Source organism: Aspergillus pseudotamarii, assembly GCF_009193445.1.
Source record: "Aspergillus pseudotamarii strain CBS 117625 unplaced genomic scaffold BDV38scaffold_23, whole genome shotgun sequence".
NCBI lineage: Eukaryota > Fungi > Ascomycota > Eurotiomycetes > Eurotiales > Aspergillaceae > Aspergillus > Aspergillus pseudotamarii.
Window position 1 is genome coordinate 228862 of NW_022475037.1, and position 26515 is coordinate 255376.

Consider the following 26515-nt stretch of genomic DNA (forward strand, 5'->3'; position numbering starts at 1 on the left):
ATCCTCTCCATTCCCTCAGGTCACGATATTTTTTTTTTTTTTTTTTTTTTTGGGTCTTTCAGCCACGCCGGCACCACATCTGATCCACTCTTTTTCTCCCGCTCAGCCCTACGCCTTATTTGGATTTAAGAAGGCGGTGCGAACCATTTCATCCTGCTTTCGAATACTACTTACTCTACACAAATTAAACCAAATCCACCGTATCTCGAAACAACTATACCTACACTTGTTATACCTCAGATCTATCAACCAACCAATCAACCAAAACCGAAGATAGGATAAAAGAACCAACCAAAATGGCCCGCGGCAGTCTCGTCCCCCTCATCATCCTCGTGGTCGTCGTCGCCGTACTCGCCGTAATCGGGTACATCACCTGGTCGATCGTACAAGAAGTAACACGGAACACAAAGTCCAAGATGGAGAAGAAGAATGTCGTATGGACAAAGGACGGCATGAAGGTCGGCGTGAAGGAATTGAATAATGAGGATTATCAGGATCGGACTCAGAGGTTTGTTTTTCTCCCTCTTTCTCTCTTCCGTTTTCCTGGTACTTATTTCTTGGTTTCTGGTGGCTAATGGTTGGATAGTGTTCTGGTGAATATGTGGAATCATACTTCGTTTCCTGCTTATAAGAGTCGGTTGTGGAATATGACGCAACCGGCGGCTGAGGTTCAGGAGGTGGAGAGGAGGAGGAAGGGGTATGTATTCTTTTTTTCTTTCTTTCTTTTTTTTTTTCCCCTTTCCCTTTTTCGATTCTTTCTTTGGGGGTCTGGTTGGGGATCTTTGCTGACGGGTATGGATATAGGCGGTCGAACTAGATTCATTCCTTTGCCTTTTTTTTTTCTGTGGTCGGGTTACGCTTGCTTTTAGGTGTTTGTTGGCTATACATGTCGTTTCTTTCTTTTCTTTTCTTTTTTTGTTTCTTACACAGTTCAAGGTTTCTGTTTTGATACCAGTCCTTCGGTGAGAATTGCCTCAGAATGGTCTTACTTTTATGATCTTCCCGTTTGCTAGTTTTCAGTTCATTTCTATTCTATCGTTTCTTGGGCATGATGATATGATATATGAACAAGGAGAATGTTTATGAAAATATAAATGAAGTGAATAACATTGAGATACCTCATGGCCGGTTTGCGTAGTAACTCTCGTCCTGATTCAACAGATAGAACGGCTCGGGCTTGGGCTCCCAGCTGTCGCCGTACCATATAGGTGTGCTGAGAGTCTGCGGCGTGTCCTCGCGCCTGGTATCGGAGAATACATGCTCGAAGGTCTTGGCCCACTGCACACGGTTATTGAGCCCCTCCAGCTCCCAGAGCTCCTGCAAGAAATGGAGCATGGAGGTATGGGTGTATGCTGAGTTATTGGCGTACATGGTGCCATCGTTGTGGATGAGGGTGTTCGGCTCGATGTAGGGCGAGATGATGAATGCAGGAACGCGCACACCAAGACGAGTGAAGTCATATGTAACGGGCCGGCCTTCTGATTCTCCGTCGAATGCGATGCCATCTTCTGGCTGGGGAACGTTGACGGGTGGCAGTACATAGTCCGCAAAGCCCCCGTGCTCATCGAAATTGATGATGATCAAACTGTATAGAGAGTTAGTTGTGAAGTTCGAAACGACGCATAGAGTTGCATCGTACACATTATCCCAATATTTGGATCTCCGGACCGCATCGTATAGGTGTTTGATCATTTGCTCACCAGCTGCCATGTTGCTCTTTGGGTGCATCGAATCCATGGTACAGCATTCGGGGTTGATGTAGGAGAATGTGGGCAATGTGCCCTCCTCAAGATCCCGATAGAAGTCACTGGCGTGGGCTAGATTGTCTATCGCATTGTCTTGGACCCACTGTGAAGGGTTAGCTGACTTTGGTACATCAAAGTAAATGACATTATCTTACCTTGTACATCCACCCATCGACAATATCCGTTTCATAATACTACAACAGTATTAGCCGGTGAGGATCTCTGGAAACAGTGGACTGCTTTACATTTTTCCAGCTAATGTTCTTGTTGCTAAGCGCTTCGAAGATGGAAGTTGCACAAGTTGTTCCCGTTACATTATTGAAAAACCCCGCGGCTTGGCCTGCATTATCCACGAATCCACAAGTCGAACCCGAGGTAGCAAATTGACGGTTCGGGTTGGTAGGCCCAGGGTGTTCCGCAAACTGTTCCGTCAGTCACGTTCACCACTGTCTTAGGTTGTGCAATATCCTCACATAGGAATCCCAGAACGCGAAATTCTTGGCGATCTCGGCTAGAGTCGAGGATTTCTTCTCATCGTATGCCTTGATGACAAACGCCGATTCTCCTGGGGTAGCCTGATATTTCTCTGACTGGCGTTCGATAAAGCCCCCCATGTTGGGGACGTCATCATTTGTTACATTCCATTTCCGGTAGATTTGATATGTGACCCCGGCGAACTCATGATCTGGATCTTCCAGCGGCACTTCCGTCTCGTAGGGCCCGGCGCATATATCGAGAGGCTCGCCCCAAACTGTCCAGCTGGGGTTAGTGTATTCATTGCAGTATTTTCTATTGCGCAGGTTGTCAATGTCTGGATGAAAGTCCCAATATCCGGCGATGTTGGAAAAGGAATGGTTCTCCATCATCAAGTACACTACATGTTTGATCTAATAATATTAATCTTCGTTTAGTTCATGGTGACAGGGGTGATCAACCTACGTTTGACCGAAGCTGGCCCCAGACATCTTTGCGGGCTTCATGAGGTAGGGCTGAAGCAGCTGTTGCTAGTGCTGTGATCAAGACCCAAGTCCACTGCATCTTCCGTTCCTGCAACCTCTTGTCGTTCTTTTTTCTTTTTTTTTTGTTTTACATCGCGAGACCTTTCGTAGGGCTTAACGCGCGATATTTATCCCCATACCACATATTATTTAGTCGCGTCATACCAGTAGGGAGTCACATTCCAGAGAAAAGAAGGACGATCCACCGTTCATCCATTGTCAGGATCAATCTCCAACCAGTATCTCGGTATGAGAAATCATCGGTGAAGACCAGCTGCAGCTAGTCCATGCCATGTGAGACATCACTGTAACATGTCTGTTGATCAAGCGGAAGAGTGCTACGGAGGTCTCCGGAGGTCGCGCGAGGAGTTACGAGAAACGGGATAGAGCGGACGGGCCCTTGCGTCGAAAACGAGCACTATTGGGCTAGTGAGTATATGAGTGGGGTACCGTCGCGTTCATAATGTGAATTCTTCATGATCGATTGAAGTATGCTGCGAGAACTTAGTACTCCATCGGATTACTAGTCGTTAGTCGACTCTGCAATGGTGGACATGCAGTACATATGCAAGGACAAGTCCTGTCTCATGTCGGAATCTCTTGCGCTGTGCTACCAGAATAGTAATAGTGGTACTTCTGCAGTGGATCAGCCAGCATTCAGAGTTTAGATATGACTCCAACATGATAGGCTCGAGGTACTTGTCCGATGGGCCCTTACCAAAGAATACTAAACCTGATGTGGAATAGTTGCCTCAGTCCAAGCTTTCCAGGTACCCCACCCGGTCTCTTGGGGTTTGGACGAATCACGTCCCCACGTGCCAAGAGATCCCCTCATTTGAGGCAAATGACCGCCTCTTCATTTCACGCACGTTGTTGGTCATTCTCCCTTAATAGGCTCTGTGGCAGGTGACACTGGAGCAAGTCGGCACAAGGTCTGATCAAATGTGCACTGTGGATTTGCTAATTCCCACCCTCGGTGGAGCATACCTCCCAATGCTTCTTGCTGGGGTATATGTCCCGTGCTACTCTCATTTGATCAGGTTCTCTCACTCGTTATCGGCTTCCTCTCTGGTCCATGCTTCATTGTGACACTAGACAATAGTGTGATCCACTGGGAATAGAGCATTGTTTTGCCTACATAATTATATAAACCCGCCTTCCCGTCAGTGTTCCCGGCATCACTTGACTCTCCTTTGAATGTACGTATTGGTCGAGATCGTCGCACACCAACCATACCACCATGTCAATTTCCTCCATCAGGGGTCTCCTCTCCAGCTACTCCCCCGTCTCGGAATTCTCGCCGGACTTGGAGAAGGAATACCAACTACCCCTTCGAAATGAATCGTCGAGCGACCTCGAGTCTTCAGTCGAGGAGGCAAAGCCCCGTCGGCCAAAAACGGAGAAAGCGGACTCCAAAGTCATTGACGGTCGACTGGTGTCAGATGCCATCATCGGTCTTTCCGACGGTATGACAGTGCCATTTGCCCTGACTGCGGGACTGTCTGCCTTGGGAGATACAAAAGTGGTGGTATTCGGTGGATTGGCTGAACTCATTGCGGGTGCCATATCCATGGGCCTAGGAGGATATTTGGGAGCAAAAAGCGAGGAGTAAGTAGAACTAGCGTGACCTAAAAGACCGCTTTTCACTCACATTTCTGCGTAGGGAATCCTACCGCGCAACACTAAAAGAGACCGAAAGCCAAACCATGACAGATCCAGCTGGGGTGACTGACACAATTTCCGATATCTTCGAGCCCTACGACCTTCCTCCCCACCTCGTCTCTGAACTCACAAGGCATCTTTCTACCTCCCCGATGCTCCCATCTTTCCTCATGAATTTCCATCATACTCTTCAAGAACCCTCCGGCTCACGCGCCTTTATCTGCGCTCTGACGATCGCCCTGGGTTACTTCATCGGTGGCTTCATCCCGTTACTCCCCTACTTTTTCGTTGGACCGAATGATGCCTTCATTGCGCTGCGTTGGTCTATCGCTACGATGGTCGTGGCGCTGTTTTTGTTCGGATATGGTAAGACATGCTTCGTGAGCGGTTGGAAGGGCAGTCGGAATATTCGACGCGGGCTCATAGGTGGTTTACAAATGGTCTTGGTTGGCGGAGTTGCAGCAGGATCTGCCATGGGGTTGGTCAAAGGTTTCCAATTAATGGCCTCTGGTAGTAGTGAAGGAGGAGAGCACTAATACTCCAACTACACCTTTTGTTTATATTCTGTCACTTGGCCTGGTTTCGGCGTTATTGGGTAAAAAGGCACTGGGTATGGTCAATGGGTCGCAGGGACTGAGTATATACTAGTACATATAAAAACTGTAAATTCGTATAGTAAAAGAAAATTACAAAGTTCAAAAAACATTTTTCCAAATTTAGCTATCGCCACCGAAAAACCGTTCCAGAACGCCAAACTTTGTTAGTGCGAAGATAAAGCTTTTCTTACCAAAGAAAGATTCTGGATCGCTGCCAGACCATAGAGCGACGAGATATTAGTTGAAATCCAATTTGCCTCTTCAACATTTACTGGGACGAGACATCCGGTTACCAACTGGCTGACCCATGGCAAATCTGGCGCATAGCCATCGCCATTATAGAACTCCTTCCATGAACGTTGCCCTAAGCCCGAGTCTTCAAGGTTCTTGGCCGCATATGCCGTCAAACGAGAATGTCCCTGGCGCAATATCAGATTTCCAAAGCTTACTCCGTACCGCTGTACCTGACCTTCTGCGGTGGCATTGAAATGGAGACAATAATCCACCCATGCTTTCTCAAAGCCCCTCGGTAAGTCACTTGCTAGGGTGTCAATAAGCACCGCGCAGATCTCAAACAGACCGAACATGGCGGAAAGATGGGATACTTGGACCACTCCGTGGTTTGACGAATCGTGAGACGGAGGATGGATTTGTCCTGTTTGGGTGTTGTAAAGAGCCATTCCAGTCACGAAGCCATTGTGAAGCTGGGAGATCCCCGCCATAGACGAGAACAGCTTGCTTTTCGCCTCCTCCCAACCAGGTGCTCGTCTCTCCCAGGCGATGAACCACGCTGCTGCAAAAGCTGACCAATCGGTTCCCAAAGAGATGGATACAGCTTCAGCGGCAGGTTTGTATGATGTTATATCCCGTCGCACCTTACGGTATGGATCTAGAGCTAAGAATGTCTTTTCTGCACACCGTGTCTCGTCTAGCAGCTCGCCAGTCCGCTCATCGCCTCCTGTGAGGTAAAAGAAAATCCACCTATACATGGCATTCGAAATGCGAGATTGCTTGCAACTATCGCTCCAATGCTGGACTCCGTGTCGGGTCCCAAGCCCTTTCCACCGTCCGATATGGTACACATCCACCTCCCCTGTGTGCCTAGTAAGGGCTTCAGCCAGGCGGTATACGTCCTCTCTGCTCGTCTGCAAGAAATATAGCCAGAAGAACAAGTCTGGAGAGAGCTCGGAGTTGTCCCATGCATAACCTCCGATATCATAGCACCAGGAGTGACGGTCTCCATCGTAAGTGTGCATGATGTCTCCATGATCCCAGAAGCCGTACCATCGGCGCTGAGATATCTGTGTCATGTAAAATTCGAAGAGAAAGTCAAGGTTTCGGTTGATTTCCGCTTCTGCAGGGGTGGCAGTCTCCGTGGAGTCTCTCCTTGACCAAAATGTGCCTAATGCGCCTGTTTGTAAGATATACTCAGGATCTGGAATCACCACGGGTGGGTTCCGCATATACTGTACCGAACTGCTTAGCTCTGCGGAAGTGGGGGTATGGTCAAAGGCAAAAAGAAAGATTTCATTCGTCCGTGCAATGCCGAAAGGCGTTCCTGTCCCATGTTCCCAATCTTCATATGTGATACGCAGGGCATCAAGCTCATCATCATAGGTTTCTTGTCCCAGCCCGTCATGGTACGGTCGAAGATCCATTGCTTCTGCGGATGGGCTGTACAACCACAGCGTGATTTCTCCAGTGGCCTCGTTAGCATTTCGAACATCCAAGCCGGTCGGGTATCGTTCCCAGAAATAACGCATTCCCAGCCCTAAGCCTCCTCGAGTTGCACTGCCAAGGTATGCAAGCCCGCCAGCTTGAGTGCCGCCAGGAATATTGACCCAGCTGTGTCCTGCTGCAGTTCTTTTCTTCATAGTATATCCGTCTGGCGATAGTTGGGAAATACTGTAATCGTTCCAGCACGGCACCCATTTAATATATCTTCCAACCTCGTCATTCCAGGTATCCATAGGAGGAAGAGGTTCGCCGTTAATCTGAGCTGTACGGACACTTGACCCTGGATCTCTGCGAAGGCCGGTAACACCCTGTACAGCCTCCCCAAAAATGCCATCACCAACACCAGCAAAACGGATGTGCCGGTTATAAGGCAGCTCATCTTTCAACGGAACATCAAACTGGATACCGATTCCCTCGATGAAGCTTGTTTGTGCGTCTCCATCATACGTGATTGTATGGACGATCCGGATGGAATCTGAATTGTAGTACAGGTAGAACCGCAGAATGAAAGGGAGCCATGGTGCTTGTGAGCGGCCGCCAATTTCAACCGCCCAGTGTTTTCCGCGTACAGTCAATAGAGCCCTTATGGGGCCTCCCTGGTCAATATTTACGCTTTCAATGCTGCTCAGAAACTGGCTGTTATCTGATTTATCTGTCTCCGTCGGAAGCAATGCTTTTGAGAGCATTATCAGTCGGCCATTTTGGCCGATTGTCGTCCCATTACTCAGGACGATACTCTTGATTATTTCTGAACCGGTGGTAGGAAAGACCACGCGGACCTTGCCCGTGTCAACTTCTATAAGGTCTGAACAGGTATCCCTTTTTATCGAAATACCTACGTTAATAGGCTCGAGATGCTTAGGCGTCGTTGGGATTGCTTCCACGGAATAGCTGTCAGCCACGTCGGTATCAGCCGCAAAGGCATGCGCTGTCCATTTGATTGACCCATCTGGCCAGTACGCGATTACCCATGATTGCAAAGCAATGGATCTATTCCTATGGCTAGAACAAGTGAAGGTTGTTCTGTCAGGCCAATACTTTCCACGGGACCAAGGGACGCCAAAAGTCGCACTAGAATTATCTTTAATATAATGCCGTTCAAGGCATTGGAGCTTGACGGTCTTGTTATTTGTCGACATATTATGAAATACCACTCTCGAGCAACGTGCTAGGATGTGGCTCCGGGTGGCCGCCACTTTCAGTTGTTGTTTAGGGTGGTTCACTAATTTGAAGGATATTCTCCTTTCGCCTTCTAGATGAGCCATCGACTCATGGTCAAAAGAGGGTTCCAATGTGTTCAATTTATCCACCAACCATAAGCTCGAAGCTTATCAAAAAATTTGACGGAAAATAGCTACTGGTTAATACATAGAGCCTATTTACACTAAGCGTTGAGACGGAGGAGTCGGGCTATGGTAACAGTCTGGTGAGCGCTGATGCCATACGCACTTACATGACGAGCAATGCCCTAACCGCAACTCCCTACACCCAGCCATTGTTTAGCCCGTATCTGATTTCCTATCCCTCGTTATTATCCGTTGTCTGTTATTTTGGTATGAACACTCAGGGCTAGATCTGTAAGATGCTATTATCATCTGGCTTACCGGGACAGTACTTCATCGATCGCACCATCGAGCTCTGTGAGCACTCTATCCTTGATGACTATTATCACAAAAATACGATAGAGAAAAATCATCAGAGACAATTCTAGCCATATTATTTAACCGATATGTTCCTTGTTCATCTGATGAGGTCGACCAGCCAGCCCTCGTTTGCTTTACGCTGAACCTGCACTGGGACTGTATCTGCTGATCTTAGTCCGAGGGAACTACCAAAATGTCGACTACGTCGGATTCCAGTCACTTAAACGATAAAAATCAGTCAGAAGCCCCCCAATCCAGCCCGCATAAGGCCGGGGATATCCAGAGCACTGAAGTGGCCAAAGATGGAACACATGTCGATCTTGTCGAGCCAGAAGATGTACCTGAGTACAGGACCTTCCTGTCCATCTTCTATTCCAAGAGAAAGTCAGTCGACCTCGATGCTATTGCTACTACGAGGAGTGTGTTTGATGATTCGAATCTGGCCAAATATTACCAGCCACACCCGCAGTACGAGAATTTGCATCGATTTGACCCTTCTGAGAGGTGGACCTACCGCGAGGAGAGATCAGTACGCCGGAAAACCGATCTGAAGATTTTCCTTTGGATCCTTGTGATGTTCTTTGCGCTCAACATTGATCGGGGCAACCTGGGAAATGCTGCTGCCGATAATTTGTTGCCGGACCTGCACATCAACACCAACGACTACAACAACGCGCAAAACATGTATCGGATCGGCTTTTTGATCGCTGAGATTCCATCTCAGATGATCGGCAAGAGAATTGGTCCGGACAGATGGATCCCCATTCAGATTATTCTATGGAGTTTGGCATCCGGTGGACAGTTCTTTATGCATAACAGAGCGGGATTCTTTGCCTGTCGGTTCTTCCTTGGTTTCTTCATGGGGGGGTTCATCCCAGACGCGATTCTGTACCTCTCTTATTTTTATAAGAAGACCGAGATGCCCGTACGCTTGGCGTGGTTTTGGTTTGTTGACTCGGTGTCGGGGGTGATCGCCTCGTTCATCGCCTACGGTGTCTTGCACATGCGTGGGGTACAAGGCCGTGAAGGATGGAGATGGCTCTTTCTTATCGAAGCCTTGATAAGTATAGTGATTGGATTTTTGAGTTTCTTATTTCTCGTTCCGGGGCCTACCCAGACAGCAACATGGTGGAATCCCAAGGGATACTTCACCGAGCGAGAAGAGAAGATCATCGTCAACCGTGTCCTGCGGGATGACCCATCAAAGGGAGACATGCATAACCGTCAGGCGTTAAGCTTGAAAATGCTTTGGCAAAGTCTGCAAGACTATGATCTGTGGCCAGTCTACATCATCGGTATCCTGTTTGAGATCCCTACCTCGCCACCAAAGACATATCTCAGCTTGTCGCTGAAGGCCATCGGGTTCAGCACCTTCCATACCACCTTACTGGGCATTCCGGTCACCGTCTTCGCAGCAATCAACCTGCTGATCATCACCGAATTGTCCGAATGGTTCAAACAAATCTCCATCTTTGGAATCCTGACCCAACTCTGGTCTCTTCCTCTCCTGATTGTTCTGTACACCTCGGCTAGCACGCTATCCCACTGGGGGCTCTACGCGGTTACATTTGTCCTGCTTGGATGGCCGTCTATCCACGCTGCACAAGTCGGATGGTGTTCTCGGCTGAGTAATGCTGTGCGAACGAGGGCTGTCAGCGCTGCTCTCTATAACATTACCATTCAGCTTTCCGGGATTGCGTCTTCGAATATTTACCGTGAAGATGACAAGCCATACTACCATCGGGGAAACTCGCAGCTGATTGCCATCAACGTAGCGACTATTATAGCATACGTGCTGGCAAAGCTCTACTATGTGGCGAGAAATAAGTGGAAGCGCGCAAAATGGGATGCAATGACGACAGAGCAGAAGGCTCACTATCTTGAGACGACTAATGATCAAGGTAACAAGAGGCTAGATTTTCTGTTTGATAGTTAGGTATGGACTGCAGGGAATAGTAAAGCCCTGGATGAACTTTAGCATAGATGATACTGTCAGTGGATAGTCTGATGAGTCGAATGTATTAGACCATTACCTTCTTATCAGCTCTAGAACAATATTCCAATGATCTCCTATCTATGGTATAGCATCAGTACAGCTATAATGACGCAAGGTTATAAGCCCACCAATAATGGCAATACTTCAATTTAATACTAGGATATATTAAAAATGCGAGAATGCTACCCACGGTGAGACATAAGCATAGAAGGAATACTTAATCTATCGAAGAATAACCCCCAAGACCATAATCAGAGGTTCTCTCTTCATTCCTTTCCTCAAAGCCCTCCCAACCAATATCCTCAAAATGCCAGTATCCGAACCCCAACTCGCCCTCCCCGAACGTCCCCCAAACCTCCCACACCCGGAGTATCAAACCCCCCACGGCGTGTCCCCCCTCCAATCCGTCCGCGCCGCAGGCCTCCAATACCCAAACTACACGCCCTTCAAGCTCCCCAACCTCACCGAGAAACCCTTCACAGACCGCGGCCTATCCGCAGACCCCACCAAATCGCGCCTCCTTCAAGCAGCCACCGCGGTAACACACCTGACCCCCGAGATCGGCACCGAGCTCGCCGGCCTCCAGCTGAAGGACCTCACAGACGAGCAGAAAGACGACCTGGCACGGCTGGTCGCCGAACGAGGCGTTGTGTTCTTCCGCGACCAGGACCTAGACGTGCACCAGCAGATCGCCTTCGGAGCCTACTTTGGCGATCTGCATATTCATCAGATGGCTGGCATCATCCCTGATTTGCCCTGGGTGCACCCGATCTATAAGGATGAGACGGCGGTGAATGGGAGATCGCATCAGATTTGGCATTCGGATGTCAGTTATGAGATTCAGCCGCCTGGACTGACGCTTTTGAAGATGGATACTTTACCCAATGCGGGACCGGAGGGGGGGTTAGCTGGGGGAGATACTATTTGGGCCAGTGGGTATGCTTTGTATGAATGTGAGTTCTTCTTTTTTGTTATCTATTTCTTGTTTCTTATTCTGTGGAGAAGGGGATTGGATGTGTTAGGGCTAATGGATTTTGTCGGTAGCTCTATCGCCTACACTGAGGTCTTTTCTTGAGACCCTAGAAGCTAAGCATAGTGGTCTTGAACAAGCGGAAAAGGCGCTCCGGACTAATGGTTGCTTGAGAAGGGATCCTATTGAGACGATTGTAAGTCTATCCATTAATATTGAGAGTTGAATAACCGGGCAGAAAGCTCACACCACCAGCACCCTGTCGTCCGTACACACCCCGTTACAAAGTGGAAGACGCTGTATGTCAACGAGAATTTCACTAAGGAGATCATCGGCCTCGAGAAACGAATTGGGGATGGTATCCTTGATGCTCTGTATCGGACTGTTGCCGAGGGCTACGAGTTCCAGGTCCGATGGAAGTGGACTAAAAACGCTGTTGCTATCTGGGATAATCGGGCTACTTTTCATACGGGTATCTTTGACTACTGTAAGTATTGAAGACAGGGTTTCTGCTCATTGTCCTCGTGGTGAGAGGTGGCTAATTCAGTGTGTAGTTCCTCATCTGAGACATGGTTTACGGGTTGCTCCGCAGGCTGAGAAGCCCTATCTTGATCCTGAGTCTAAGACCCGGAAGGAAGCGTTGCAGCAGGAGACTGGAAAGAACAAATAAACCAGTATAATTAGGATAGCAATCGTACTCTACGTATTATGGTTACTGAATACTAAAGAAGTTTCAAATGCAGTTACGCAAGTCATATTTGTTATGGTTCAACCAAGTATTATGGGTTTAACAAGAACGAGTATAGAATCAATCACCGCAACGTTAACATACATGGTATTGCCTCATTTTTCTTATCAACGTAATTAAACCACTTCAAATATCCCATCACACCCAGACTTTCTCCATCCACAGGACAGCTCATGCCGACGATGATATCATTTCCTCCTGTATGAGCTCACGCAATATAGCTTAGCATAAGCAATAACCTATCCTATTGGCATTGCGGTTCAAACCGACAGGATAACGGCTAAATTGGTCAAGCTTCTACATCTGTCAGGTTAATTAATCAAGCTTTAGCTTAGCTGTCATCATATCAACTATCATGTCGCAATCCACGTGCCCTTATCTTCCTGCATGAAATTTATATTAAAGTGATGACTTGATCGACTCTAAAATCACGACACTCTACCCTGATGCCCTGAATGGATTGATAATACTGTCATGTCATATTTGGAAGAATCTTAGGTAGGATATCGGTTATTTCTCTGTGTGCTCGGTTGTTAACTCCCTTGAGGGTATCTGCTATATGGATTTGTATCAACCCAGCAGGTGTAGCCCTAACTCGAAGTGTAGACTCAGTATGCTCCGAATACTCCAGACCACAGTCCCATGTCGCAATTCATGTATCGTACTTCGAGATAGAGTATATTCAGCCCCCAATTAATAATATATGGTACATCCGCAACTATAAAACACGCATCCCAGAGCCAACAGCAATCTCCCATTCCATTAATCCCAGCACCAAGAAACCAAGACCAAGAATGCACCCACTCCTCCTACTCCTCTATTCGACCCTCGCCGTCGGCCAACTCATCGGCCCCGTAGGCCCAACAACCCCCCTCTCCGAAAAGACCACCGAGTGCAACATCCTCTCCTACGGCGCCGTGGCCGACAACAGCACCGACATCTCCACCGCCCTCGAAACAACCTTCAACCACTGCATCCGCCCCAACCCTGGAAGTCGACTCATCGTCCCAGAAGGCCAATACCTGCTCAACCGGGCTGTGGTGCTCAGCAACGCCACCAACTGGGCCTTCCAGCTAGACGGACTGATCACGGCCGCATACGGCGGCAACTGGGAAATTGAGCGTTCGTTAATCCTCCAGGGCTTTGCTGGCGTTGACTTGCTTAATGACACGATTAATGGAGAGGGTGACCATAAGTTTCTGTTAGATGTTTTGGTGATTGTTAATGGTGAGTCTTTCTTTATCTTACTGACTGAGATATATATGTATATGTGTGGTTTGGGGACTGATTTTGCCATCCAGCCGTTGATTTCGAGTTTTATTCTTCCAATGGATTGGGCGCGTTTCAGGGACAGGGGTATTTGTATCGGAATTTGAATAAGTATGAGAATCCAGCTTCTTTCATATGTCCCAATGGTTCATGGGTCGATTGAGCTAATGTGTCGATAGCACGGAGCGACCCCGTCTCGTCCGCTTGATCTCTCCAACAAACGCCTCCGTCCATGACCTGATCCTGGTCGATAGTCCAAAGTTTCATATTATTCTGGACTTCGCCGTGAATGTCGAAGCGTACCATCTCACCATCCGAGGTGCCAACCTGGGCAGTTATGACGGTATCGACGCAATCGGGACGAACTACTATATCCACGACAACGAAGTATGTGACCTTCCCAACCCACTCACCCTTCAACTATGAAAACCACCCACTAACAAAAACAAAATGAAAAGGTAACAAACCGCGACGAATGCGTCTCCATAAAAAGCCCCTCCCACCACGCCCTAGTGGAAAACCTAGTCTGCAACCAAGCAGGCTCCGGTCTCTCAATCGGCAGTCTCAACGTCTCCGCCGAAATCTCCAACATCGTAACGCACCCCCAGTTCACACACCCCCCCCTTCTAACAATTTACTCTATAACCCTCATTCCTCAAATAAAACAATATTAACCAAGAAAAACAGGTTGCCAGAAACATAAGCATCCTCCAAGGCAACAACATAGCCTTCATAAAAACGTACCCCGGCGGCTCCGGCTACGTAAGCAACATAACGTTCGAAAACTTCCGATCAAAAGCCAGTCTCTACGGCCTAAACATCAACCAATACTGGCAGAACACCTTCACCCCGGACACCGGCGCTGTGACGCTCAGCAACATCGTCTTCCGGAACGTGACGGGCTCTGTCGCCGACGGGGCGAAACGGCCCCCGCTGTATCTGATTGCGAATGATCTGACCTTTGCGACGAATGTGACGGTGGAGGATGTTTCGGTGTGGACTGAGACGGGGGATGCGGTTGTTAATAAGATCAGTAATGTTTTCGGGACCGGAGATGGGACGTATGGGGTTAATGATGGGATTGAACCGTTGGAGGTTGGTGAGGCGCCCACCGCCGCTTATACGAGGACTGTTACGGTGACCGAGACCCCGTCGGGATGGGTTGAGCCTGGATTGCCAGCTTGGGCGGCGCCGAGTACGGGGTTTGGGAGTGAGTTTTGTCTTTTCTTATTCCCTTCATCCTTGTGATTGGGATTGGTTTGGTGTGGATGTGTTGGGTATGCTAATTGTGAGTAGCGGCTTCGCCGATCCCGGTTTATACGCCTTCGCCTTTGTGGAGGCCCGGTGGGGTGGACTATGATTTGCATTATTGGGGGAGCTTTTGAGGGGGTAGCATCTAGCTTTTATGTCGGTATTGGGGGTGGGAGATGTATAGAAGGGTAGTTTGGTGAACTTTTGTTGATCGTTATGTTATGGCAGACTCAAAGAGGGCACTAAAGCGAGTGTGCAAGTGAAGATTGAACTCCATTCTACCCGATACAGCGATTCTGGATAATCAGATGGGCAAAGCACTACTTAGAGAGAGGATTATAGTCCTAGGCAATGCAAAGCCGACTTTTTTAATGACAGTCGTACACCAGTATCTGAATAGCCCTCCAAATACTACCCATGATTCAAGTGACAGAAACAAAGCATAACATGAACATAACCATAAAATTAGTAAAAGTTACTCTATAACGCTACGGCCCATCGCGTCCGAATCCTCTCACCATACTTCATCAATAACAACGGAGTCGGAACAATAACCAATGCCACCAAGCCGAGAAGAGTATTCCCCCAACCATACCCAAGCCGATCATACATTGCCGGACCAGATAGAGGCAAGAGAACCGCAACAGCAGACCGAAGAAGACAATTGGCCGCTAAAGCACTGGCCGCATAGATAGTAAAAGTATCGACAAGATACACCTGCACAACGATGGCCACGCCCACGATACCCACGCCCACAACACCGGAACCAATAATCGGGGCCATGAAATGGGCATGGACCTGCGCCGACCACCCAAACCACACCATGCCGATGGCCAGAATAAAATATCCGGCGATTACGGGGGGCAGTCGATCTTCCGGCGTGGTGGTGCCATTCCGGGCTTGTTGACGTCTGATGTACCAGTCTGCGAAGCGGCCGACTATGACCTGACCGGCTATGCAGCCGACTCCTTGGCCGATGTAGGCGAGGCCGACTTCGCCTGTGTTGAAGCCGTATTCGTCACCGAAGAGCGTGGGGAAGGTTGTGATCAGGTAGTACATGTATGCGTAACAGATGGAGTGGTACAGTGAGACAATCAGCATAATTGGGGAGAGACAGAGCTTCATTGGTCGGGAGATGCCTCTTCGGAGGACTTGCCAGTGGCTTTCGCTTTCCTTGAGGGGTATTTGGAGCCCTAGTTTTGCGGCTTTTCTTCTGAGAAGAACTGGTGCGTATGTCTCTCGGAGGAAGAAGAATGATAGTATGGTGCTGCAGCCGACCTGTATCGTGTCGTTCAGTATTGAAATGTTCTGCCCATATATGGAGTTTCGCTGGGGTTATGTACCAAGATGGTTTCAAGCCAGAATGTCCATCTCCATCCCACATTTAGTGTCATGTAACCGCCTACAATCGGGCCTAGGGTGAATGTAAGAAGTTGATCTTAGGATTTCAGGCGACTGTGCGAAGAGTGTATAAGTAGTTTTTCCTGGGTGAGCTTACCGAGTATCGTGCCCTGGAACCGAATATTGATTAGTAGATATTTATTTGCTGCTTGATAAAGGTTACGTACTGTTATAGTCCCGGTGGTCAACAAGGCGAGCGAGCTCGCCCGATTCTCAAGGGGTATCATGTCCGCTACAAAGCCTCCTGACAATGCATTGGGTATCGAGCCAGCGACACCCAGAAGGATGCGAGCTATGACTAGCATAGGTACGTTGACACTGACGGCGCAGAGAATGCAACAAACAAAGAAAGCTATATTGGAAATGTGCATGACAAGACATCTACCGTAGATCTCACTGAATGGGGAGAAAACCAGCGCCCCTGTTGCGAATCCAATGACATGGGCCGACATGATAAACGGGGATATGGTGGGGTTTGTCTCGTGGAATTCTTCGAGAACGAGCGGCACCCCGGGGGTGAAAATGCTCGATGCCGCAGCGCTGATGCAGGTGTTGCGATGTCAGCCATAGAGTATGTAAAGTACATCCATCGCGTGTCAGGGCAGATCTTGGTGCCATGACTATACTCACTCGTTAAACGTGGCAAAGGCAATCAGTATGATGATTGTCTTTTTCCAAGCATCCGACCAGTTCATTGGGTTTTGAGGGTCATCCTTGCTATCCCAGCCCACATTGCTATCTGAAAACTCGGCAGGTATATGCGACACACTGGCATCGGCTTCTTTGAGCTGCAGAGTTTCGGAACATTGTGATGACATTGTGTCTTAGCTCATTGAGGTAAGCTAGACCTTTGGATCTGGCCCTGATTCCAGACCCTTTTAACATCGTGGAAGCCATGGGGCGAGAGACATAAAAGCGTGGAGGGACGCTCTTCTCGTCAAAGGATTGGCAAGTTAATCATAGTAAAAGGCTGAAAGCATTCCCTGCCAAGCAAGGGGTCGCAGCTACATGGAGAATGGGTTGATCTTTGCCTCGCTGGCTTGAGAATGAGTAAGGTATCATGGGTACCTGAGCGGCTTACGACTCCTCTCATCATGCGCTATTGGTGATAAAATCTTCGAGTGAGGCGATTTATCATCAGTGATCGTCGTACCACAGGTATTGAACAGTCTAGGGACTTATTTGGACCCATGTTCTTGCATTGGTTCCTTCGAGAACAAAATAGTATGTGGCTCCAATATGGAGATCCAGTCCAAGAATTGAAGTCGAAGGTAAAGGGGGTTATAATGCCGAAAGGACAGTGGGATTATTGAATTGAACATATAGACGGTGGGCCAAAGGATAAAATTAGATGGAGGAAAAATCAAAAGAGGAAATCAGAATATGAACTATTGGAAGATCAGAGATATGCTCTGGCAGAGTGCAAAAAGATCGTTGCGGATCCCGGTGGGTGTGTTCGTATATCATTTCCTTGTACGGATTCTCTCAGCTGTACACACTGCGCCGGAGCATAGTACGCAACATATTATAATTAATAGGACCTATCTTCTGGCCACAGTAGTTCTAACGGTTCTACTCACAATATTTAGACTACAAACGTCTTGTTTAAAAAAGACAAGAAAACCAAAAAAATAAATGCATCATCCGTGAATCGAACACGGGCCTCATCGATGGCAACGATGAATTCTACCACTAGACCAATGATGCTTCAATTGTTGAAAACTTGAAGGATTATTGTTTCTTTAAAGCAAAAGACATAGAGATGATGATGATCTACAAGACCTGAGAGTCATGAGAAGTTTAACCAAACAAAAAAGTTTCAAATACTTCCTAGGGGTCTAACTTATAATTATGATCAGGTTATCATGTCAGTTTCGAACCTTAATTGGCCCTTGAACACCATTCGTCGATCATAACAACCATCGGGTTAACGGTCATAATTTCTATCAAGCTTGGCCTGTATTTTCCGAAAGTACTGGTGTGTACCCAATTACTACTTGGGTCGTATCTCCCTTGCATACCTCTGTGATATCTTACACCTTGTACTATCTACCTTGGCAGAGGATCCCAATGATTTGGTATATACAAGATTCCCAGGACAGTAAGAGTCCCTTTGCTACTGCACATTTGACTTGCCGGGAGGTTATAACTGGCTAAGGTGACCTCGATATACTGGCAGCTGGGCCATCCCTTCATACAGGAGAAGAAAGGGATAGGAAACTGACGTGGACCATTGGATGCTGGAAGTTACTCTGGGTTCTCCATTACCCAATACAAGCTCAGATGGCCTCTACAAGACTCGTCGTACCCAATTATCTTGGCTGTTGTCAATCCTCACGGACTCATACCCAAGAGAATTTCTCAGCCTCCCTACGATCTTGGAATTCTGGTAGAGAGTCAAGGAAGGACCGTGCATAAGAAAAAAATAAAAAAATAAAAATAAATAAAAAAAACTGAAAGAGTATATGGAAACAAGGGAAAAAACAAAAGGAAAAAAGAAGGAAAGGAGAAAAGAGAGGGACAAGCCCACTATCTGTATACGTGCTGCATTGAAGAGCGAATAACTACATCGATACCCGCTTTGTTATGAAAGAAAAACAGAGTAAGAGTTGATTGCAAGTGGTCGCACCTGAGCCATACAGCGCCGCATCATGGTCTCACTAGGAATTTCCACAGCATGGACTAAGGACTCTGCTGCATTCATTCTTTAGAACCATTTCGCAGCTATCATTGTAGGACTCGCGGACTACAATCTTGAAGCCGTACATTCAAGCTCCTAAAGTCACCGTCAGAATTGTGCAGGTAGCAGCAAGACCACACTGCCTTCAATTATTTATGAAGTAAGCAGACCTCACTTCACCACCCAATATCTGAGGCTATAAACAGAATAGAATCAACTACCGAAGGAAAGCCGCCAAGAATAAGCTTTCCTACTGCTGGAAGCTTTACTAATGAACACCGGAAGATCTCGTCACTACCATAGATGTCTACAAGTGACTCCGTTGGTTTGAGGGGATAATGGTCTAGAACTCTCTCTTGTGCTGGGAACCAGTCAGCATGAAGGGCCTAGTGGCTCGCACACTACGTACTAATACACGGAAGCGTGCCTGCGTGGAAGGGTTTTGTCCGGATCACTTTGATTTAGCCCGGGTAATAGTGTACTGATATAGGTTCTTTGAACTTGGTATTCAGCATACCGGTGTTTCCTGTATCACCGGAAGTTGAAGCTGAAGTGATGCCAAGTACGAAACCCTTGACGTTAACTTGCATGGATGAGTCATCCTCGTGTTGCTACCTCGCATAGCCTGCTTAGACCTTGGCCGGAACAAGAATACATATGCCTGAGTAGAAATGGCTGGAAAACGCAAAGAAAGAAATCTGCTTGCTCCAGACATCACGGAAGATGCGGCAGAGCGGAAACGAATCCTGAATGTACTTGCCCAAAGACGATACCGTATGTCACATATCCCAGCAGAGAACAGGTATCTCATTCTGAATTATGGCAGGACAAAGAAAAAAACATCGAATCCAAGCCCTGGAAGCGCAGCTAAAAGATGTGTGTCCGCATAATGCAGAAATAACGTCTCCCGGGGTCGAGAAAGATAGAGGTGGCATAGGTCCGCCAACAGATGTTTTATCTCCCTCGTCAACTCCAGTTACCTTGGATGAGAGTAATACTATAACCTCAGACTATGAAGGCCAAGAAATGACAACCTCAATGGGTGCTGAGACCTGTCCCGCTGGTACGGCTTCCGGAGTCAACGATAGCACTCTGGTGCCAGAGTTCTTCACCGGACCTTTCCTGCCCGCCGTACCACATTTACTCCCTTCAGAACCACCAGCGCTTGGGTCACCAGTCATCACTGCTCTTTTTCCAAGGACCCCGGGGCAAACATCTCTAGGTTCATTGATCTACACAAGTGGTGCTCCTTTGGAGGTCTCTCCATTATCACTATTCCCAGGGCCAGAAAACTCAGCTCAAGGCCATAGTGACGGCGATTATGTACAGTTTAATAGTTTGTTTAGTGACCCAGAGAGTGCGCACAACATTTCGGATGATCTACAAGACTACCAGTCTTCTAATTTCACGTTTCCCGATGATCACTTGCTCCAAGTTCCCTCCCTTACCCTTCTGAGTGCGGCAGTTAGGGTAGCTCAGAGGCTAGGCATCGGAGATTGCCTCTGGGATATTGCTGCGGTGAGCCCATTTCACAGGCCACTGGTTTACACTCAATCTTCTACTTCGCCGCATTGCTCGCTGCTTTCTTCATCGACCTCTTCTACCATACAGACATCAGACCCAAGTCAAGCCAGCGACGGAGGGGGTACTAATAACACCGACCTGGAGACATTGCCTGAGCATCTACGGCCAACCAGAACCCAAGTTCTTATCTCACATCACCCCATTTTAGATCTCCTCCCCTGGCCTACTGTCCGGGATAAATTGATCCAAGTGTTTAACCTCCCTGTCAATCTACGTCCAAAGTCAGCTCAGGATCCAATGGGACTTGTACGGCTGATATATGATATGGAAGACGTCGGAGGAGAGGGAATCAGAGTTCACAGCGGCGACCCATTCGAGGTGGCTGGTTGGGAAATCGGACAACTGATGTTTGAAAGGTGGTGGTGGGCCTTTGAGACAGACACTGTGGAGAGAAGTAACCGCGGAAGAAGAGAGAGAGGCGAGAAATGCCTAGAGCTTTCGTGAACTAATGCAATTCTGAGCATGTCGAAACGAGCAGAAATTAATCTTGCTCTCATAATTAAAATTAATGGGTTGGGCCTTACATGCCTGATTGTTTCATTGCATGCTTTGAACATTGATCCCCATGCAAATTGGAGGGCATGAGAACTGTCTATCTTCTCTTTCATGTTGCCAGGAAGTTTCGAAAATGATATTCTTCGTTGAAAGAATTACTGATCACTAAGCCAACCATCTCGAGCAGAGTACACTGCTGTATATAAAAACTTGAATTTAAACCATGTTCAGTCCCCCGCTCGGGCAGATAGTCTGACCTGTCAACCAACCCGCCTTCGGATCAGCCAAGAAGGTGACGACGGCAGCAATCTCCTCCGGAGTCCCAACTCTGTTCCCCAGAGGTGTGCTGTCCAGGATATACTTCACCAGCTCATCAGGCACCGATCCCCGAAGCATGCCTGACTCCACGGCCCCGGGGGCAACAGCATTGACGGTATGGCCATAAGGTCCCAGCTCGCAAGCCAAGGCCCTGGTAAACCCTTCCACAGCTGCTTTCGTAGCCGAGTAAATGGAAAACCCCACCGAGCCTCGACGAGCAGCGACAGAGGTGATGTTGATAATGCGCCCTGGGGCACGGAGATATGGCAACACGGCCTTAGTCATGAAAATGGAACTGCGGACGTTCACATCGAACATAGAGGTGTAGTCCTCCATTTCTGTGTCCGCGAGAAGCTTGCAGTGTGAATGTGCCGCGTTATTGACAAGTATATCCACCTTATCCTCACCTGAGGGAAATGCGCGGAAGGTTGCTGAGAGGATTGTTTCGGGGGCTTCTGGCTGATGGAGGTCGATTCTCACTTTGGTGGCATCGGAGCCGTTGTTTAGACTACGTATCTGATGTATAACTTCATCAATGGCGGTTTCACTGCTGGTTGACACGTAGGTGAGCACGACCTGCAAGTTCGTGTTAATAGCTAGCTCTAAGGATTTAATGCAGTATGGAAATGCATACCTTTGCTCCCTGTTTTGCAAGCTCTGATGCAATCCCAGCACCAATCCCGCGAGAGGCACCGGTCACGATAGCTATCTTGCCTGATAGGCTCATGATGAAAGAGTAGGTTGTATGCGCGATGTATAAAAAGTCTGGTTGGTTTTAAATATGAGAGTCGAGTGTATGATTGTCTTTTCTGCCACAGGACTCCTACTGTATATATAGTTTTCTTAACCTGCAAACCTCTCGTTATGCCAAGAATGACATAACGTTAAGCTTAACGTTATCTCACACATCATGATTCATGCTGCTGACGTTGGGAAGGTTTAATTAACTAACGGTATGGCATAATTCCAGGTGAGTAGGTTCCTTAGGTGTTTTCAAGGTGGTTGTATTCCTGATTTCGTTGTTCGATTTGTTCACTTATACTTCAATCCTCGAGCGTTATACAATTCTACGGATACCTGCAATTAGGGTCGAAACTCGGGAGATCTCTAACCTTTCTACATGATATACACTAACTGTATTAAGTATGGAAGCTACAGGGCTATAATATCTGGCAGAGAATACAAGCGTACGAGTAAGAGAGGGTGTTTGGCGGCCTCGGGCAAGAGGAGAAGGGCGGCAGCCCTACCCTCAATAACCAAGAAGTTGTTTCCCGCCGTACCAAATTGTCGACGAAATCCCTCTTCATAGAAATTGTATGCCTGTCTAAGGTTAGTCAACTTGCAGGAAGACATTCACTGTGTCAAGAAATGTAGGTACTTCATCAGCCCTATGGCATACAAAATCTTTTTTATCTTAACAGTCCAAACCCCTGACACTTTTTCCCAATGGATTAACTTCTCATCTTAATCCACTTAAGGAGGGCTTCTGGCAGCTGCCATATATAAAAATGCCTGAGTTTCTGAGTCTCCCACCAGAACTCATCTTTCATGTATACTGCAGTCTCGATTCCATCGGCGATGCATATTTTCTCTCTCAGACCTCCAAGCAGACGTACTATATCGTCAGCCAACAAAAGAGCCAGCCAAAAATCTTCGACGCAATTATAGTACGCTCTTATAACCCAGCTACTCTACCTCTCCCTATCAAATCAGCTAATAGCCACCTAGGATAATATTACACAAGACCCTGCCCCAGCTCAAGCCTGGCTGGAAGCACAGTTTGGACCTGGCTCACTTTGGCAACCTACAGAGGCTACTCCACCAGTGGATCTAACAGACGACGAGACCCTTGAATTTCTCCTAGATGTGGGGTTTCCTTTAGTTAATCTCCCCCGCGTGGGCTTTAACTCTATCTTTTTGAGACAGTTTGTCGACGAAGAACAGAGATTTTATGGGTGTACGCTAGATGATCTCTATATAATGTTTCATCCTGAAGAGAGAGACGAACTACCTGTACTTAGCCTTTGCTTCGGAGTAATATCTAGCCAGCTGGTCATGCTGAACAATAACAATGGCATTATATACTTCTATGATCTACTTGGGGGGCTTTATATGAACTGTGTCAGAGGGATAATTGCATACGTGCCGGATACTTTTGTAGTGTTATTGGGAATGGTGGTCGTCGTCACCAAGGATTTATGTAAAGTCTCACCGGATGTCTCTCAAAGGAATTTTAAGCGTGGGGTTGAGGTCCTTATGAACTCTCTTGATGTACAACGGAAGAAACTCGGGGATTATGACTTTGCCGTGGACTATTACTCTGAGTTTTGGGATGACGTATTTGATAATTCGCTGGGTGGTCGCCGAGGTTTCGGATTATATGTCTTCAATGGATTTGCTGGTATGAGTGAATAAATACTTGGGCTCATGGGTGATATATAAATCTGTTGATCAGTGGCAGATGCAGAATTATAGATAATTGCTTGGAGTGATTTAACTATCGGGTACTCCGTATACTTTAATGAAATTCAGTTGAAGGTCTATATGTTGTGGCTTCTATCTCGGTTCACAGTGCGGTATCTACAGTGACTCCAAACAGGGTATATCTAATCAAGGCATCTATTCGACAATATAATTACAGGAAATTCCTGGACTTATAATTCTAATAATGTACTATTCTCGAGTGGAAACCCCAAATATCAATATAGCATTGTACTATAAAACATCCAACACAGCAACATGCCAGTCATGTAGGCCAAATGTCAAACTAACCTTGTTATCTGAGAAGCAGAACACAAGAGACAGTGCAATACCCAACCTGAGGGCTACACATAACGTTGAATATACCCTCTCATTGGTAGGAGAAAGATATGATGGCGTGAAAGAAGCGAGAGGGAAAGACATCATCTCATAATCACTAATATTCTATCCTATCCTCTACTCGCTGATTCGCATTGACACCTCACAAGGAAGTCAACACGGAACCGTCTAGGCCACGAATGATACGAAAAACCCCCCAACCCGATTAAATATAGCAAAGCACCCGAAGAATATCTACTAACATAGCAGAGATCTCGTATCAGAACATGCCAGGTAAGATAGTACTACTATTTATTTCCATTAAATTCCCCCTCCGCCCAAACTGGCCCGTGCCCCAGCCGTTCTATGTACATACATTCTAACATTCTAGCCTCGCCTTTCTCATGCCCACGCATACCCACACCCACACACACGCCACATTCCAACGCATCTGACAACCGCCGATGCTAATTTCCTTCCAACACATTCCAGAAACGGCCAACGACGCAATTGGCTGAAAAGGAACATGCCAATGACATCACTTCTTTTCCGGACCAGGAAACGTGTTTAGCCCTCCAGCCTGGCACTGCCACTGCAGCGCCTCGTTCTATTCACTGGTGCCTGGTGTTTTCTTATTCGGGATGCCAGGCTGTTTCAGGTTCTGGGTAATGTAGGGAGGAGAGATCGGATTTGGCTCAGCCTTGTTTTTTGTATGTATGTATTACTGAGTAGGGAGGGTGTAATTGTTGGTGTGGGAATGCCGGGGTTGCACAGTGGGAATGGTGCTGTTTCAGCTATGTTGTACCTGCATTAGGTCTTATGGTTACTATCACTCCTATGTGGATTCATTGCTATTCTGATCAATCATCATAGGCCATAGTTTTACGTTAAATGACATTTCCTACCGTTGAAATGTTGGGACTGGGCCGGAAGGCTCGACGGTTGGGGAAAACGGCTCGTCTAGACTCTAGATATGTTAGGGTATTTTTTCATGAAGCCGCCCTTGCAAGCCGTAGCCCTAACTAATCTATTAAAGGATATCCGACACTGGACATCCATGTTCAAACATTACTAGTACTCTTTCTTTGTCTGATTCGGGCTCCATTTCTACAGGCGAATGAACTTCCAAGGATATAAATAGAAGTCTGACTGTACATAGCTAGTGCTGCATTGTATCTAGTAGTCGAATATTCTGACAGACAGATACGGAAAAGAATTTGAATACGGGTGCGTCGACATATACAATTACAGATCCATAAACGATTGTAATACTCACAGCATGCTTCGCACAAAAACAACTACATAAATGTATGCGCTTCTGATCCGATATCCCGATTAGTGTAGATCCCCAGAAGTGGGTGCCAACAGACATCGAGTTCACCGCTATCATATGATTGGATTAGCCATGACAGGATCGCTTGGCTACTATGCGATCGACTCATGGATAGCGCATGTTGTGTTGTTCAAGCTACGAGCCTTTTCGGACGGTGAAGCGGTTCTCGAGGGGCGTCCAGTCGATTGGTCCCATGTCTAATGACAGTGCAACCATGTTTAATGAACCTTATGCAGGCTGTAAAAGTGGTGGTGACATGGTCCCAATCACCGAGGTCAACCGCTTGCTGATCGACTGCCGTTAGATAATTGTTTGGGAATTGACTCTAGTTAGGCGATCATTCAGCAAGTCAAGGTCAAACGGAAACATTTTCGACTTCATGCAAGGGTCACACCCTCACAGTGAGGAGGAGGGGAAAAAAAAAGGAAGAAAAAGTGAAAACAAAATGGATCATCGAAGCATGCAGGATGACCTCATGCAGACTTCCCGTGCAGAACGCCCGGACTTGTTATTCGAGGACACGAGGGCAGCGGCCGTCAGGTGATGTTGAGCCATGCGCCCATCTTCACATCACGGGAGCAAACCAGTGGAAAGTATAGATAAACCGGGGTAAAACGGAGTGTTACGAGACATTTGGTTGTCGACATTTGGAAGATACTGGTTCATTGCCTCATGAGACATGCGGTATCCAAGATTATGGAGCTCGGTAGCCACGGCAAGGTCGGCGTCTATGATGTCGAATGATGTATTAGATCGGTCCTAGTATAGAGAAACCCCCCCGCATCCGACCGAATATGATGTAAAATCGAGATGGTATTCTATCCAAAAGAATACCAAGTTCAATTGTGAACTCATTCAGTAGGCTTTTTTGTTTTTCTTTTCTCTTCTTTTTTGCTGTCTTAAATTTTGTCTTGTCATGGCTGTGTTTCTGGGTGATGATGATCAGCCTCCCTTGAATCCTGCCTTATTTCCTTGGCGCTGGGCTCTGCTGTCATGGCCCGAGCTCATTAATCTCGGACGAATCCACTTTGCACCAGGCAACCAGCATTTTTTTTATTGTTTGGATAGGACGCTGAACGAATACGAGTAACGAAGGCCCATTTAAACTCCTGGATAGCTGAAGAGAAAGCATATTTATAGTTATCAAGAGATTCTTCGACCCAGGGAAACTGGATTGTAGTACGGGGTAAGACCAGTCCAGATTCCTTGAAATATATTAAATCGGATGAGTTACTTTTTGTTTTCAACCTGATACAGGCATTTATCGATAACATTCCATCCTTAATCTAC

General features: G+C 47.2%; 11 protein-coding genes and 1 non-coding gene across 12 annotated transcripts; 7 read left to right on the forward strand and 5 right to left on the reverse strand.

Moving 5' to 3' along the window:
* Positions 1-296: 296 nt before the first annotated feature.
* On the forward strand, positions 297-817 carry BDV38DRAFT_282390 (uncharacterized protein; the record flags this gene model as incomplete). Its single annotated transcript, XM_032059775.1, has 3 exons — positions 297-508; positions 587-697; positions 805-817. The coding sequence occupies 3 exons, from the start codon at positions 297-299 to the stop codon at positions 815-817; spliced, it is 336 nt and encodes a 111-aa protein (XP_031914154.1).
* A 302-nt stretch (positions 818-1119) lies between these two features.
* BDV38DRAFT_270837 (phosphoesterase) lies at positions 1120-2783 on the reverse strand (the record flags this gene model as incomplete). The annotated part of the gene is made up of 6 exons (XM_032057213.1): positions 1120-1585; positions 1640-1848; positions 1901-1939; positions 1991-2167; positions 2219-2632; positions 2685-2783. The coding sequence occupies 6 exons, from the start codon at positions 2781-2783 to the stop codon at positions 1120-1122; spliced, it is 1404 nt and encodes a 467-aa protein (XP_031914155.1).
* Positions 2784-3818: 1035 nt separating this feature from the next.
* Positions 3819-5175, forward strand: BDV38DRAFT_78574 (VIT1/CCC1 transporter family protein). The gene is made up of 2 exons (XM_032063934.1): positions 3819-4351; positions 4407-5175. Exons 1-2 carry the CDS (start codon positions 3984-3986, stop codon positions 4939-4941), a joined length of 903 nt encoding a protein of 300 aa, XP_031914156.1. The 5' UTR covers positions 3819-3983; the 3' UTR covers positions 4942-5175.
* Positions 5166-7877, reverse strand: BDV38DRAFT_270839 (uncharacterized protein; the record flags this gene model as incomplete). The annotated part of the gene is made up of 1 exon (XM_032057214.1): positions 5166-7877. One exon carries the CDS (start codon positions 7875-7877, stop codon positions 5166-5168), a length of 2712 nt encoding a protein of 903 aa, XP_031914157.1.
* Positions 7878-8039: 162 nt separating this feature from the next.
* BDV38DRAFT_78671 (putative MFS transporter) lies at positions 8040-10397 on the forward strand. Its single transcript, XM_032063935.1, has 3 exons — positions 8040-8164; positions 8231-8291; positions 8351-10397. Exon 3 carries the CDS (start codon positions 8575-8577, stop codon positions 10315-10317), a length of 1743 nt encoding a protein of 580 aa, XP_031914158.1. The 5' UTR covers positions 8040-8164; positions 8231-8291; positions 8351-8574; the 3' UTR covers positions 10318-10397.
* Positions 10398-10684: 287 nt separating this feature from the next.
* On the forward strand, positions 10685-12017 carry BDV38DRAFT_292469 (TauD/TfdA dioxygenase family protein; the record flags this gene model as incomplete). The annotated part of the gene is made up of 4 exons (XM_032062013.1): positions 10685-11330; positions 11422-11543; positions 11603-11834; positions 11902-12017. The coding sequence occupies 4 exons, from the start codon at positions 10685-10687 to the stop codon at positions 12015-12017; spliced, it is 1116 nt and encodes a 371-aa protein (XP_031914159.1).
* Positions 12018-12889: 872 nt separating this feature from the next.
* Positions 12890-14749, forward strand: BDV38DRAFT_270842 (putative rhamnogalacturonase; the record flags this gene model as incomplete). The annotated part of the gene is made up of 6 exons (XM_032057215.1): positions 12890-13322; positions 13397-13475; positions 13544-13751; positions 13823-13957; positions 14052-14574; positions 14661-14749. The coding sequence occupies 6 exons, from the start codon at positions 12890-12892 to the stop codon at positions 14747-14749; spliced, it is 1467 nt and encodes a 488-aa protein (XP_031914160.1).
* A 346-nt stretch (positions 14750-15095) lies between these two features.
* On the reverse strand, positions 15096-16834 carry BDV38DRAFT_292472 (MFS transporter; the record flags this gene model as incomplete). The annotated part of the gene is made up of 4 exons (XM_032062014.1): positions 15096-15893; positions 15959-16053; positions 16180-16556; positions 16647-16834. The coding sequence occupies 4 exons, from the start codon at positions 16832-16834 to the stop codon at positions 15096-15098; spliced, it is 1458 nt and encodes a 485-aa protein (XP_031914161.1).
* An 818-nt stretch (positions 16835-17652) lies between these two features.
* BDV38DRAFT_t122 lies at positions 17653-17723 on the reverse strand. Its single transcript has one exon. It is a non-coding gene; the product is annotated as a tRNA-Gly (tRNA).
* A 1469-nt stretch (positions 17724-19192) lies between these two features.
* Positions 19193-20858, forward strand: BDV38DRAFT_78710 (uncharacterized protein). Its single transcript, XM_032063936.1, has 2 exons — positions 19193-19470; positions 19523-20858. Exons 1-2 carry the CDS (start codon positions 19368-19370, stop codon positions 20722-20724), a joined length of 1305 nt encoding a protein of 434 aa, XP_031914162.1. The 5' UTR covers positions 19193-19367; the 3' UTR covers positions 20725-20858.
* On the reverse strand, positions 20859-21820 carry BDV38DRAFT_292473 (SDR family NAD(P)-dependent oxidoreductase; the record flags this gene model as incomplete). Its single annotated transcript, XM_032062015.1, has 2 exons — positions 20859-21669; positions 21728-21820. 2 exons carry the CDS (start codon positions 21818-21820, stop codon positions 20992-20994), a joined length of 771 nt encoding a protein of 256 aa, XP_031914163.1. The 3' UTR covers positions 20859-20991.
* Positions 21821-22601: 781 nt separating this feature from the next.
* Positions 22602-23508, forward strand: BDV38DRAFT_282400 (uncharacterized protein; the record flags this gene model as incomplete). The annotated part of the gene is made up of 2 exons (XM_032059776.1): positions 22602-22760; positions 22822-23508. The coding sequence occupies 2 exons, from the start codon at positions 22602-22604 to the stop codon at positions 23506-23508; spliced, it is 846 nt and encodes a 281-aa protein (XP_031914164.1).
* Between the last annotated feature and the right edge of the window lie 3007 nt (positions 23509-26515).